Below are 15,188 nucleotides of genomic sequence, written 5' to 3' on the forward strand. Positions count from 1 at the left end.
TAATTAACTGTCACCCACTTTGGACCAAATGCCTATAGTGACGAAATACGCTAAGTTCAATACAATTTTTGAAATCTTTTCGGGCCCATTATTTTTTTTAAATTCGCAACATTGCCTCATCTTTTAGTCTATTTTAATAATCCGTTTTCAAAAAAGTGAACCCGACTCGATAATTACAGCAAAATGCAATTAACTAACACCCACTTTGGACCAAATGCCTATAGTGACGAAATACGCTAAGTTCAATAAAATTTTTGAAATCTTTTCGGGCCCATTATTTTTTTTAAATTCGCAACATTGCCTCATCTTTTAGTCTATTTTAATAATCCGTTTTCAAAAAAGTGAACCCGACTCGATAATTACAGAAAAATGCAATTAACTAACACCCACTTTGGACCAAATGCCTATAGTGACGAAATACGCTAACTTCAATAAAATTTTTGAAATCTTTTCGGGCCCATTATTTTTTTTAAATTCGCAACATTGCCTCATCTTTTAGTCTATTTTAATAATCCGTTTTCAAAAAAGTGTACCCGACTCGATAATTACAGAAAAATGCAATTAACTAACACCCACTTTGGACCAAATGCCTATAGTGACGAAATACGCTAAGTTCAATACAATTTTTGAAATCTTTTCGAGCACATTATTTTTTTAAATTCGCAACATTGCCTCATCTTTTAGTCTATTTTAATAATCCGTTTTCAAAAAAGTGAACCCGACTCGATAATTACAGAAAAATGCAATTAACTAACACCAACTTTGGACCAAATGCCTATAGTGACGAAATACGCTAAGTTCAATGCAATTTTTGAAATCTTTTCGGGCCCATTATTTTTTTTAAATTCGCAACATTGCCTCATCTTTTAGTCTATTTTAATAATCCGTTTTCAAAAAAGTGAACCCGACTCGATAATTACAGCAAAATGCAATTAACTAACACCCACTTTGGACCAAATGCCTATAGTGACGAAATACGCTAAGTTCAATACAATTTTTGAAATCTTTTCGGGCCCATTATATTTTTAAATTCGCAACATTGCCTCATCTTTTAGTCTATTTTAATAATCCGTTTTCAAAAAAGTGAACCCGACTCGATAATTACAGCAAAATGCAATTAACTGTCACCCACTTTGGACCAAATGCCAATAGTGACGAAATACGCTAAGTTCAATACAATTTTTGAAATCTTTTCGGGCCCATTATATTTTTTAAATTCGCAACATTGCCTCATCTTTTAGTCTATTTTAATAATCCGTTTTCAAAAAAGTGAACCCGACTCGATAATTACAGAAAAATGCAATTAACTAACACCCACTTTGGGCCAAATGCCGAAACTGACGAAATACGCTAACTTCAATACAATTTTTGAAATCTTTTAGGGCCTATTATTTTAATCCTGTTCGCCTTCAATTTTTATTTTGCCGGTATTGGTTGAAAGCCACTACACCAACGTCAAGGTTCCGACAACAGTAGTGGTTTTATTTTTTGCAGATAAAATCTTTGTTTGGACAAATTTAATAGTTTAACCATTACAATGTAGTGTTGTTTTTTGGGCTATGGTTACAATTTCCTGACAAATTATTTGTCCAAACAAAGAAAAAAAAAACTGCTAGCTTTCATGCAGTGCATGCACATAGCGCAACATTGTAACATGGAAATGCAATTTTTTCATGCAATGCGATTTTTTTTCATGCAATTTTTTGATGGAATCATTTAATACCAAGATCAACATTTTTATACGTTTATAATATCATTGAAAAGTTTTTGCCGACATACCCATTTCTCTAGAAGCATCTACGTACGACATATTCTTCACCTTGATGGCGCAATGTATATAAGCTTCCAAATTTAGTACGTGGGTTAGAAACAAGTTGATATCAAAAGGAGTATTTTCAAGCGCGGAAGAAATCAAACTTCCTGATGGCGAATATTCAGATTTCAGTTCTTTTCCCACATAAGATTCTCTAAATATTTGTTGTCCAATAAAACGCTGACGCACGCGAGAACGACAGAATTTGTGATCAACAAAGCGCACAACATTCTCAAGGCATTCTTTATTTAAACCCTTACAAAACCTAAATTCTTGATTTATGCCAATCAGTTCACTTCTGCGCTTTTCATGAAATAAACACATACGATAACACTCGGGTAAGCGTTTGGCTTCATTAAACGTTTTGGAAAGAATTGTATGCAGACTGTGAGCAATATATTTGTACGTTTCTTTTGTTTCTGAGTGTAGGTTTTCAAAGTCCGAAATCAGAATTAAATTGTCGTCAACTGATTGCTGTAGATCTATGTCTTTGCTGACAACAATGTCTTTCGTTGCAACAGATGACAAGTTGACGTGACGTCGCCGTCTAACTATTACTTTAACTGACGTCGTTGGAGTTACAGTTTTGGCAATTGCGTCAACATCTCCGCCGATTCGTTTGTAAAAAAACAGGCAACTTCCAGTCAGAATGTTTTCTTTTTCGCATTCAAATAATGTCCGTTTTACCATTTTATCATTGAAGAGGGTTAATCCTAGTTCATCAAATCTATAGCACACGTAATGACCAGATGCAACGTTAGATCCCATATGAACTACCACAGAAACTAACTTGTAGGGATACGTTTGCGAAAAACATTGTAAGGATAGAGTTCTATCAGGGTTTACTGAAGTACAACACTTCTTTTGCAAAACGTTCCGCTTTAATGCCAAGCAAAATATTTCCGAAGCGTTGTCTACTTGTGATGCCACAGATGATTCCGTATGTTCACCGCAAACTGAGCAGTGGGCAGCGACAGTATCATTAAGTTCTGCATTAAAATACTCGGATAGAAGTTGGTTGTCGGGTATATTTTGAAACATTGACAGAAATATAATGCTTTGATTATTCACTGTTCTTGACACCGTACCACAAACCACACACGTATTTGATGTCTTAAGTTGAAAACGCGTATTTAATTTGCAATGCTGCAAAACCAGTTCAAAGTCGCAAAGTGTGAAAAACTCACTAACATCTTGGTCCTCTCCTACTTTCCATCTGTTGTATCTGCAAACTTCTTCGATTAATGCGGTGTATGAGTCAACTTCAACTTTTTTCTGCACTAAACTGCAAATGTAACCAGCTAGCTTTCCTTGTATGTTCTGAACAAAACTTTTAGGCAGCTCAACAACAAGACTTTGAACCGCTTGCAAAGTTGAATTTATCCAGCAATTATTAAAATCATTTGGAAGACCACAAGCAGTTAAAAAATCGTTTTCCATTCCTGCTTTAATTTGAACATTACATTTGCACGAATTCTCAATTAATGCATAAGTCTGCCATTGTCGAAAACTAAATTCGTCAAACGGAAAAACGCTCATACCCAGGGTTTCTGCTGCAATTAAATCAACAGTGTAGCAAACACATACCCCACAACTTGAACCGTTGTTCTGTTGCACTTTCGAGTCTAATAGCAAAAGCACGTCATAGCCGGATAACTTGCAAAATAACGGGACCAGCGTTTTTTTCAGCAACAAGATTAGTCCTGTTTCCGTCGGTTGCATAGAATCATACAGAGTAAGCGACTTTTTGGGTTTATTAAACCACAGTACAAGAAAATGACTGTGATGTAGTAGCGCAACAAAAACGTTATCTTTTATGTCTTCGTCACTGCGAACAATTTCTTTGAATGCCCTATGAATATTCTTAAATTTCTTGCCGTTTAAAATTTCTGATGCCAATAACGTGGAGATGTATCCGTATTGATCAGCACGTAAATAGTTACAAAGACGAACAACTCGTGCAATATAATGATCAACAGCCTTGTCTGTTAACCAACCAAGCGTTTGATCGGAGTGGGACTTGTATGCGTTTTGCGTCAAAGCTGTGTACGTAGAACCAATTGGCTTAGGACAAATAGAGCACAAATCCAGCCATGATAACGTTTGGTTACATGGCATAACAAGAGCCGAATTTGCAATTGTTACTGGGTTTAAAGGAACTTTATTCCAAACGAGATCTGCTACGGGTTTACACGTTGCAACAACATCGTCATTATTGGGACAAAATATGAAAGCAGGAATAACAGGGGTGTCTGTCACTTCGGTACTGTCCTGTAACGAAGTTGCCTTATTTTGATATTTTAGCTGTTTCACGAAACCTTGTGACGAGTAAAAACTGGTCGCATTGCGTTTTCTTTTCTTAAACTTAGACACAACCATAGGCGTCGAAGTTGCAAACGGAACAAATTGTGTTTTCGAGACTTTTTTAGGAGTTGTTGTAAGGTGTTGCACAGAGTCGGCGAACTGTTTTTGTAAAACCTTTATGGCGTTGAAGTATTTTACCACAAAGTCGTCAATTCGCCCTACACGCTTGCCATCAATAAAATTAACTTTCATGTCTCCGAAATGTTCTTCAATTATACCTTGAGTTTGATTGTTTAACATAATAGTTTGGTGACCAGCTTGTTGTAAAATTTCACACTTTTTGAAAAATGCTTCGTACGCATCGAGTTGTTCGCTTGATTGATTGCCTTTTGTGTCATGCCGAGTTAAATCTCCAAGCATTAACTGCGAGGTTGCGCAAATTCTACTTAAAATAATTTCCAGTACCTTCTCACACAACTGAGGGTTGCAATAAACATTTTCGTCGCAATTGGTATACATGTGATCCTTGCACACTTGCGAAGTATTAAAATTATCTAAGTTATTTTTGTACCTAACGTAAAACGGTGAATGACGTTCCTGCAATCTGTCGGACGACTTGCAAGCATAAAAATAATCAGTGCTATCGTCGCTGCCGTTCTTACCATTGGCATCGTCGGTGTAGTCCCGTAGCCGAAATAATTGAAGGCGTTTAAAATGTTTTTCAACCAACGCAGAGGTTTTTTTACAGTTTGTCAAAATGTAAAAACTTTCTACGACCTCATCTAGTTCAGGTAGCGTCGTGCATGAAAACATTACGTTAATCCAAAACAAGTAAGTTGTAACGATTTTACGTTTATTGCTGTATTTATGGCATAAACACTTGGCAGCTTTCATGGCATGACTGTAGCAATTATGAAAGATAGTTTTGGTCAAGTCAACCTCGTCAAATCTCCCGGTCACAATTTTGAAACAGCGGTTGTAAAAGTCTAATCGCGTTTCATGCAATATCGCTTTCAATGCAGCGTTCCACATAGCCATTGACCCATCAATTATAATTAGCGATGGTTTTTTAGCACGACCACAAATTTTAGCCACGTCGAACAAAAAGTTTTCCAGAAAATGACTAATTGTATTTGCATCATGTAAACAACTGACACATGTTGCTACGGGAAGGGGAGTTCCACCTTGTGTTGGGTTTCTGATTAATAAGGTGTACACCTGAAAATCGGAATAATTTTCAAATCGTCGCAAAATGCTTCCTGTCGAATCTAAGTACGCAATATCAAACACACAAATTTGATTGAAAGTTTTTACCTGCGCTTCGGAATACATTACGACCATTGGCGGATGAACAGAAATGTGTCTGATAAAGTATTGGCTTTCCTTTTCCATTTCTAAGCGTAAAGTATTTAGATTAATGTACCACAATTTGCTTATTCGGCGACCTAGACTTCCTTCACTTTTAATATTATTCAATACAGATTGGGACGGCAGATATGTGTGCGCACCTAACCAACGTTCTTCCGGTTCCATTTGGTCGTAAAGTTCTCTGTACTCTTTAACAGCGGTCTTCGTTTGCATGCTTTTGCGCAGGGTATTCCTAAACGAACCAGTAACTCTTCTTCGCCTTTTACACCCAGGTTGATGATTTCGATTTCCACTCACCCTTACGTGCCCTTCCACTTTATCAACATATGACACGAATGTAATTGAATATTTTACCTCACATTTACAGTTTTTGCAGTTTCTATGGCTGCAATACAAATTCACCCAACCTTCTTTGTAACAATCGTCTTGGTTTTTAATTGTTGCAACACCATCAACATCAACCAAGTAATTGTTTGAAAAGTTTGGAACGCACGAGCAATACACCTTTCGAAGTTTGTCTAAAACCAGCTCACGATATAAGTCGGTACCAAAACGATTTCTTGTACGATCTGCCACCATGTTTCTCCAATCTTCTAGCGAAAATTCAATGACATCCTCAACCCTGACCATGTCTACATGCCGATGTTTTTTTTTGGTTTTGTCACCAACCCCACCAAGGTCTTCAATGGTTGTGGTATCTAATACCGACACATCATAAAACGGGTCGCCAATTTCGTTATCTTTTTCGGATAAAACAGCCATAGGCACTTCAAGGTTTTCAGAGGACAAATTCGAATTTTGGTCATCCGAAACAACGGTTTGTTCGGAAACGTCTGTCACACTACGAACGCTTTCATCTAAATCGCTTAAAACTTCTGTAGGCGACTGAACATCTTCATTTAATGCAGTTAACAAATTTGATTGCGGTTGATTCAAAGCGACTGTTTTTACTAAAACCTCTGTCACACTGCGAACGCTTTCATCTAAATCGCTTAAAACTTCTGTAGGCGACTGAACATCTTCATTTAATGCAGTTAACAAATTTGATTGCGGTTGATTCAAAGCGACTGTTTTTACTAAAACCTCTGTCACACTGCGAACGCTTTCATCTAAATCGCTTAAAACTTCTGTAGGCGACTGAACATCTTCATTTAATGCAGTTAACAAATTTGATTGCGGTTGATTCAAAGCGACGGTTTTTACTAAAACCTCTGTCACACTGCGAACGCTTTCATCTAAATCGCTTAAAACTTCTGTAGGCGACTGAACATCTTCATTTAATGCAGTTAACAAATTTGATTGCGGTTGATTCAAAGCGACTGTTTTTACTAAAACCTCTGTCACACTGCGAACGCTTTCATCTAAATCGCTTAAAACTTCTGTAGGCGACTGAACATCTTCATTTAATGCAGTTAACAAATTTGATTGCGGTTGATTCAAAGCGACGGTTTTTACTAAAACCTCTGTCACACTGCGAACGCTTTCATCTAAATCGCTAAAAACTTCTGTAGGCGACTGAACATCATCATTTAATGCAGTTGACAAATTCGATTGCAAAAAAACTGTTTCTGGTGAGGACTCCTTTTCACTTTCAGCGGTTTTGTCGAACTCTTGTTTGGAAGATAGCCAGAGCTTGTGTTTATAAACGGACCGACTACTTCGGCCATCTGACCATCCTTCACAAACAAGATGACATTTACTCCATACTTCGGGTGAAAATCCCAGAGCGGGTGACAACTGATCGAGAACGCACTTGGGGTGGAACCACTTACAACATATTTCACATTCAACCATTAGTTCACCTTTCCATTTTTGTTCGCAAACACAATGAACATTGTCGGGCAACGTCTCGTGTTCACTTTCTGACATACTCTGGTCGTGACTTTCAGCGCAATCATTTATTTCACAATACGTAGATTGTATTAGTTTTCTAAATGAGGTGTGATTTAACCATTTGCGTCTAATTTGGAGAACGTTTTTTGGATTATTTTTTATACCACCAGACGTAAGAAATGAAATAATAGCTTGTCTTGGGATCCGCGTGGAGTTTGGATAATACCGGAGGCAGCTTGCAAACAAACGAATTCTCGATTTGTCCCATTTTACCCCATCCACATTTGACGAAAGCGATTTTGGTATGGGAATTGCCTTGATCTTTGTTTCATGAGAAACACAAAACTTAGTTAAACGCCTAAGTCGAGTAGAAATGTTATATCCTTGCCAACAGTCATTGCTTTTCAAAAATTCGAGAGCAGTTTTTTTATCAAATTTTTTAAGGTTATTCTTCCGCCAAAATGTCGCAATTGCTTTAATCAATCTGTCAACATTGCAGTAGCGAGCACCACCTACTTTTACCAATTTATGTGGAAGGCAAATCGCCCAAACCAACATATAAAAATAAAAGACAGGAATCAATTGTCTACGTCGACATACGTTGGCATTGCGGAAATAGTGCCGAAACGTTGCAAACAAATTGAAAATAAATGTAAATCCCACACAGTGCAAACCAAACAACAGAAATGTTATGTAAAAAACAAAGAAATAACACATGCAAGACAAACCTTTCCTTGTGAGACTGATAGCAAGGGCAAGGGCTGATTTCATCTGTGACATGCACGACCAACTGTTGGCCATTCCCTTTGATGCGTGGTCTGAGTGCAACTTCGCTAGGATCGGAGGTTTCGCAGCAGAAGAGTTGGGCTTGCCTGGGACGACAGATTTCGCAGCAGAAGAGTTGGGCTTGGTTGGGACAGCAGGTTTCGCAGCAGAAGAGTTGGGCTTGCCTGGGACGACAGATTTCGCAGCAGAAGAGTTGGGCTTGCCTGGGACGACAGGTTTCGCAGCAGAAGAGTTGGGCTTGCCTGGGACGGCAGGTTTCGCAGCAGAAGAGTTGGGCTTGGCTGGGACGGTAGGTTTTGCAGCAGAAGAGTTGGGCTTGCCTGGGAAGGAAGGTTTCGCAGCAGAATAGTTGGGCTTGCCTGGGACGGTAGGTTTCGCAGCAGAACAGTTGGGCTTGGCTGGGACGGTAGGTTTTGCAGCAGAAGAGTTGGGCTTGCCTGGGAAGGAAGGTTTCGCAGCAGAAGAGTTGGGCTTGCCTGGGAAGGAAGGTTTTGCAGCAGAAGAGTTGGGCTTGCCTGGGACGGAAGGTTTCGCAGCAGAAGAGTTGGGCTTGGCTGGGACGGTAGGTTTTGCAGCAGAAGAGTTGGGCTTGCCTGGGAAGGAAGGTTTTGCAGCAGAAGAGTTGGGCTTGCCTGGGAAGAAAGGTTTTGCAGCAGAACAGTTGGGCTTGGCTGGGACGGTAGGTTTTGCAGCAGAAGAGTTGGGCTTGGCTGGGACGGAAGGTTTTGCAGCAGAAGAGTTGGGCTTGCCTGGGAAGGAAGGTTTTGCAGCAGAAGAGTTGGGCTTGCCTGGGACAGAAGGTTTCGCGCCAGAGGGGGTAGACTCGGCTGGGACGGATGGCTTTGCAGCTGATGGGGAAGACTTCGCACTGCTTTGAGGTCGCCATTTCTTACCATTCTGTGTACACAGTTGGTGCGTTAACAATTTCGGTGACTGATTACATTTTTTATACAATGCCTACCTCATGTTTTAATGGCTTTGTTTTGTAAGGGCTGCCATGAAATGAATCCACAACACATCCGAAATTGTAAAGTTTGCGAAACTTTTTTGATTCTTCTGGTGTTTTTGTTGGTGCAGTGCTGTTTGAACTGCAAGCAGCTGTATAGTTTTCTAAAGTGAAAAAGAGTGCACATTGAGTCGAAAGATTAGTGGGGTTTCAAAAATTGGGGCACTTCTGTTAAAATCAACGTCGTTGTCACTTTTTTTCATACTTTTATGGAAAACAACGTCCAGGATAAATTTTAAAATTAACATCAAATTGTGGTTTTTGCAATTTGGTTTTCACAAATATTTTCTTACCAAACAAGATGGTTTGTATATGGGCTTCAAGGCTTTTCACATAATGCTGCAATCCCCAGTCGGAAAGGTGAAGTTTGTCAGACCAATATTCTCGGCGACCGGGCACATTAAAATCCAAAAAGCTTAATTTTAGTCTGTTGCACAATCCTCTCATCATGTAATTCGCATAACCAACGCACTTGTGGTGGAAGTTTGTTTGAGGCAGTATACCTCCGATGACGATCTGTTGAAAAATATCATAACTTCCACTCAGCTTCAGTGCTTACTACTCTTCTGCCTTCTATAAACAAGCATGCAAACCGTAGCAGGTAAATGTCAAACTTGCGGCCGATATTAAACTGTTGATACTAGTCACGGGACAAATTTTACAACAAACAATACTGCTAAAAATCGGCAGATGACCAATTTTCTAAAGGTGCTCTAATATCGCTGGAGTATGTTACCACCAGATTGAATATAAATTTAACTTAGCATTAATTCCAACAAATTTTAGCATTATGAAATAGTAGTCACTAACTTTATTGTATGCGGCTTACAACTGAGCAATAACGGTATTTTATTTCCTTCAACAGTTGGTTAAAAACTTAACTAAGTACATTTTTAGGAACAATTTCAGTGTTACATACCCTGCAAATTGCGCGATGAAACGGTCACTGCCCCGTAAGCCTAATAAGTTGTAAAACCTTTTCATGCTAACCGAAACATTTATTCAGAAAAGTACGATAAACTTCTTTTTCCAAAAGCACATAATTGCAAAAACACCCTTTATGACGCAAAAAAACAACTGATAACTGTTTTTGTGCCGTAACATGACATTCTTATTTGTCATTTGTAAAAACAAGGAAACATTTATGTTTTATTTATGGTTAACCTTTGGCACCAGACCACATGTCGCCTCCAGACCAAAATGAGTTCGACACCCCTATTTAAAGCCAGTTTTCACTTTGTAACACATGCACGAAATGGTTTCTCAAGATTTATACCTCATTATCGTATTGCGAACGGTGTGCAACACTGTACGTATATACCTACTTTAATATCACAAGTATAAAATATTTGAAGCACCAACCTGGACATTTGGATAATTTTTTTGGCATGTATCAATAAGACGTAAACATCGTCTTTCAATTAGGTGATGGTAAGCACAGTGACCGTTGGCGACATCGTTTGTTCCAAGCGCCAGAACAATTATATCGATGTTTTTAAATCGCTGTCCTCGCTCTAGTTCAATGCACCCGTGCTCCATCTTTCCACCTGGAATACAAATGACATTTAACGAAAATGATTCGTTCTCTGACGATACTACCTTCGGCAAAACAAGATTTCTTCCGTTGCTGTCTGTGAGCAACAAAACCGAAGGAAGCAAAGATTTATGACGAAGATAATGCGTCTGCTTTCCGCTTACACCCCACTCGTACTCCACTGGTGGCGTCCGTTTGAATTTCAGCATTTTTTATGCAGCTTTATAAATCGTATTGCGAGGCTCAATGAATAATCAAACTAAATTGACTAATAAAGTTAAAAAATAACAGAGATCGAGATGTTCAAAAGAAAGCAATCAGGAAATCAAGTAGCCTATAAACTCGTGTAACATCGCGAAATTTTGTTTCATCGTATTCGGCTTAAATACTTAGGCACAGGCCAATGTGCCCCAAAAAGCTTTGTTACAGTGCTCCCGAAATTCGGAAATATTTTTAGCAATTCAAACTGAACGATGCTGTGTACAACGTATTTAGATATTGTATGTAACGGACGTGATTATCTGCGACCCAGAGTAACTAAATAAAACACTACATACATGCACACATTACAAAGCCATTATTTCGCAGAACTTTATTAAACTTCTCAGTTGATACAGGATTACACGCCGACTTCTCAATGTATCATTGAATCTTTTACGAACACAACATAAACTGAAGTAATAAACTGAATCACAAAATCTTCATACATCCTCAGCACTGTCACATCATTCCTTTTTAATCATAGGCTCACAATAATGTAAGCCTATAACCAATCTACGGATAATTTTGTCCAAACAATAACGTCTTAGCTACAATGTGGCCCCACAACCTTGCACATTTCGATGATTTACCCGTAGAATATGCAGTAATTATTTTTACCTTCTAATCGGACTTACGCTAGTCCAATAACAGGTTTTCGGTTTATTACGTTTTTGGAAACTCACAAAACCACCTAAAGTATTTCTCAAAACCATCAAATGGAGTGCAAAACGTTATATTTACTGCCAAATTATTGCAAAAACTTTCACCAAATGATTATCTCTCGCCTTAATTTACTGACTTAAATGCAGTTATGCGTTGCAGCCGTTATATATTGTCACAATTTTGCTATAGATCGACCTCGGCAATAGTACATGACCTAAGTCACATGCGACGATATCTCGCAACCCCCGGACGTTCATACCAAGTCTTTTGTTGCAGGCTGCAGCTTTACAACCTCATTACTTTTCTTATCATCCATAAATGTGCCGGTTTCATCGTGTCGCCCGTCACTCGCCGCTTTGCTGTTAATCCTCGTGTCCAGCGGAGTTAACCCCTTGACCTTAGCCATTGTTACTCATAGGTAGCCCTGTTTTGTAAACGAGTCATTTTAGTACAAACTCACGCTGGTAGAAGTTTGCACGGTTGGGCGTTTAGCGTACATGTGGTTGTACATTTGTAATTTGATATGATGGTTTAACTTACAATCATTGACGGGATTCAAATGTTTTGTCAGTCGGTTCTGTCACAAATGTCATATTTTAGAGCCGGTTCTGTAACAAAAAGTCCATTGACAGTTAAAAGTAACGCGAACTGGACAACTGGTCGCTGATATCATAAAAATTCGTGAGACGGTTTTATATAACCGGTGCGAACCGGCTGAATCCCACCACTGCTTAAAATCGTTTACTATGTCTGTAAGTAATCATATTTCTTGTAATTCGATTTTATTCGAAAAAGGGATAACTGAAGTGTAAAAAACGAATTTATTGCTGACCAAAGTACGAGTGCGTTACTGTTCCGATAGTCGTACCCACTTTTAGCGTACCCGAAAAACGGAACGTGACATATACCAAACAACAAGAAAAGACGACCTACTGACTTCGCACCAATTCGTTATGGTGCTTTTTAATACCAGCGCGGATAGCGCGACAAACAATTGCTGTTACTGCTATTGCCCTTGTAAACCCATATTCCTCGCTGCATGTGTCTAACAACTGAAAAGGGTCAACTAACGAGGTAAATAGGACACCATGTCTAAAACCGTAGAGTAACAAAATCACGCTCCCAGATTGCATTGAACTTAGCATATTTCGTCGCTTTCGGCATTTTTCCCAAAGTGGACGTTAGTTAATTGCATTTTGCTGTAATTATCGAGTCGGGTTCACTTTTTTGAAAACGGATTATTAAAATAGACTAAAAGATGAGGCAATGTTGCGAATTTAAAGAAAATAATGGGCCCGAAAAGATTTCAAAAATTTTATTGAACTTTCGTCACTATATTTCGTCACTATAGGCATTTGGTCCAAAGTGGGTGTTAGTTAATTGCATTTTGCTGTAATTATCGAGTCGGGTTCACTTTTTTGAAAACGGATTATTAAAATAGACTAAAAGATGAGGCAATGTTGCGAATTTAAAAAAAATAATGGGCCCGAAAAGATTTCAAAAATTTTATTGAAGTTAGCGTATTTCGTCACTATAGGCATTTGGTCCAAAGTGGGTGTTAGTTAATTGCATTTTTCTGTAATTATCGAGTCGGGTTCACTTTTTTGAAAACGGATTATTAAAATAGACTAAAAGATGAGGCAATGTTGCGAATTTAAAAAAAATAATGGGCCCGAAAAGATTTCAAAAATTGTATTGAACTTAGCGTATTTCGTCACTATTGGCATTTGGTCCAAAGTGGGTGTTAGTTAATTGCATTTTGCTGTAATTATCGAGTCGGGTTCACTTTTTTGAAAACGGATTATTAAAATAGACTAAAAGATGAGGCAATGTTGCGAATTTAAAAAAAATAATGGGCCCGAAAAGATTTCAAAAATTTTATTGAAGTTAGCGTATTTCGTCACTATAGGCATTTGGTCCAAAGTGGGTGTTAGTTAATTGCATTTTTCTGTAATTATCGAGTCGGGTTCACTTTTTTGAAAACGGATTATTAAAATAGACTAAAAGATGAGGCAATGTTGCGAATTTAAAAAAAATAATGGGCCCGAAAAGATTTCAAAAATTGTATTGAACTTAGCGTATTTCGTCACTATTGGCATTTGGTCCAAAGTGGGTGTTAGTTAATTGCATTTTGCTGTAATTATCGAGTCGGGTTCACTTTTTTGAAAACGGATTATTAAAATAGACTAAAAGATGATGCAATGTTGCGAATTTAAAAAAAATAATGGGCCCGAAAAGATTTCAAAAATTGTATTGAACTTAGCGTATTTCGTCACTGTAGGCATTTGGTCCAAAGTGGGTGTTAGTTAATTGCATTTTGCTGTAATTATCGAGTCGGGTTCACTTTTTTGAAAACGGATTATTAAAATAGACTAAAAGATGAGGCAATGTTGCGAATTTAAAAAAAATAATGGGCCCGAAAAGATTTCAAAAATCGTATTGAACTTAGCGTATTTCGTCACTGTAGGCATTTGGTCCAAAGTGGGTGTTAGTTAATTGCATTTTTCTGTAATTATCGAGTCGGGTTCACTTTTTTGAAAACGGATTATTAAAATAGACTAAAAGATGAGGCAATGTTGCGAATTTAAAAAAAATAATGGGCCCGAAAAGATTTCAAAAATTGTATTGAACTTAGCGTATTTCGTCACTATACGCATTTGGTCCAAAGTGGGTGTTAGTTAATTGCATTTTTCTGTAATTATCGAGTCGGGTTCACTTTTTTGAAAACGGATTATTAAAATCGACTAAAAGATGAGGCAATGTTGCGAATTTAAAAAAAATAATGGGCCCGAAAAGATTTCAAAAATCGTATTGAACTTAGCGTATTTCGTCACTATAGGCATTTGGTCCAAAGTGGGTGTTAGTTAATTGCATTTTGCTGTAATTATCGAGTCGGGTTCACTTTTTTGAAAACGGATTATTAAAATCGACTAAAAGATGAGGCAATGTTGCGAATTTAAAAAAAATAATGGGCCCGAAAAGATTTCAAAAATTGTATTGAACTTAGCGTATTTCGTCACTATAGGCATTTGGTCCAAAGTGGGTGTTAGTTAATTACATTTTTCTGTAATTATCGAGTCGGGTTCACTTTTTTGAAAATGGATTATTAAAATAGACTAAAAGATGAGGCAATGTTGCGAATTTAAAGAAAATAATGGGCCCGAAAAGATTTCAAAAATTGTATTGAACTTAGCGTATTTCGTCACTGTAGGCATTTGGTCCAAAGTGGGTGTTAGTTAATTGCATTTTGCTGTAATTATCGAGTCGGGTTCACTTTTTTGAAAACGGATTATTAAAATAGACTAAAAGATGATGCAATGTTGCGAATTTAAAGAAAATAATGGGCCCGAAAAGATTTCAAAAATTGTATTGAACTTAGCGTATTTCGTCACTGTAGGCATTTGGTCCAAAGTGGGTGTTAGTTAATTGCATTTTTCTGTAATTATCGAGTCGGGTTCACTTTTTTGAAAACGGATTATTAAAATCGACTAAAAGATGAGGCAATGTTGCGAATTTAAAAAAAATAATGGGCCCGAAAAGATTTCAAAAATCGTATTGAACTTAGCGTATTTCGTCACTATAGGCATTTGGTCCAAAGTGGGTGTTAGTTAATTGCATTT

The 15,188-nt window shown here is 37.8% G+C and overlaps 1 protein-coding gene across 1 annotated transcript; it reads right to left on the bottom strand.

The window, feature by feature from the left end:
- Positions 1-1,753: 1,753 nt before the first annotated feature.
- On the bottom strand, positions 1,754-11,222 carry LOC145234213 (uncharacterized). The gene is made up of 5 exons (XM_080098968.1): positions 10,473-11,222; positions 9,404-9,626; positions 9,066-9,214; positions 5,626-9,001; positions 1,754-5,511 (listed from the first exon to the last, which is right to left on the bottom strand). The coding sequence occupies exons 1-5, from the start codon at positions 10,851-10,853 to the stop codon at positions 1,754-1,756; spliced, it is 7,887 nt and encodes a 2,628-aa protein (XP_079955094.1). The 5' UTR covers positions 10,854-11,222.
- Positions 11,223-15,188: the final 3,966 nt, after the last annotated feature.

The sequence above is a fragment of the Phallusia mammillata genome, chromosome 6 (assembly GCF_965637545.1).
Source record: "Phallusia mammillata chromosome 6, kaPhaMamm4.hap1.1, whole genome shotgun sequence".
Classification (NCBI taxonomy): domain Eukaryota; kingdom Metazoa; phylum Chordata; class Ascidiacea; order Phlebobranchia; family Ascidiidae; genus Phallusia; species Phallusia mammillata.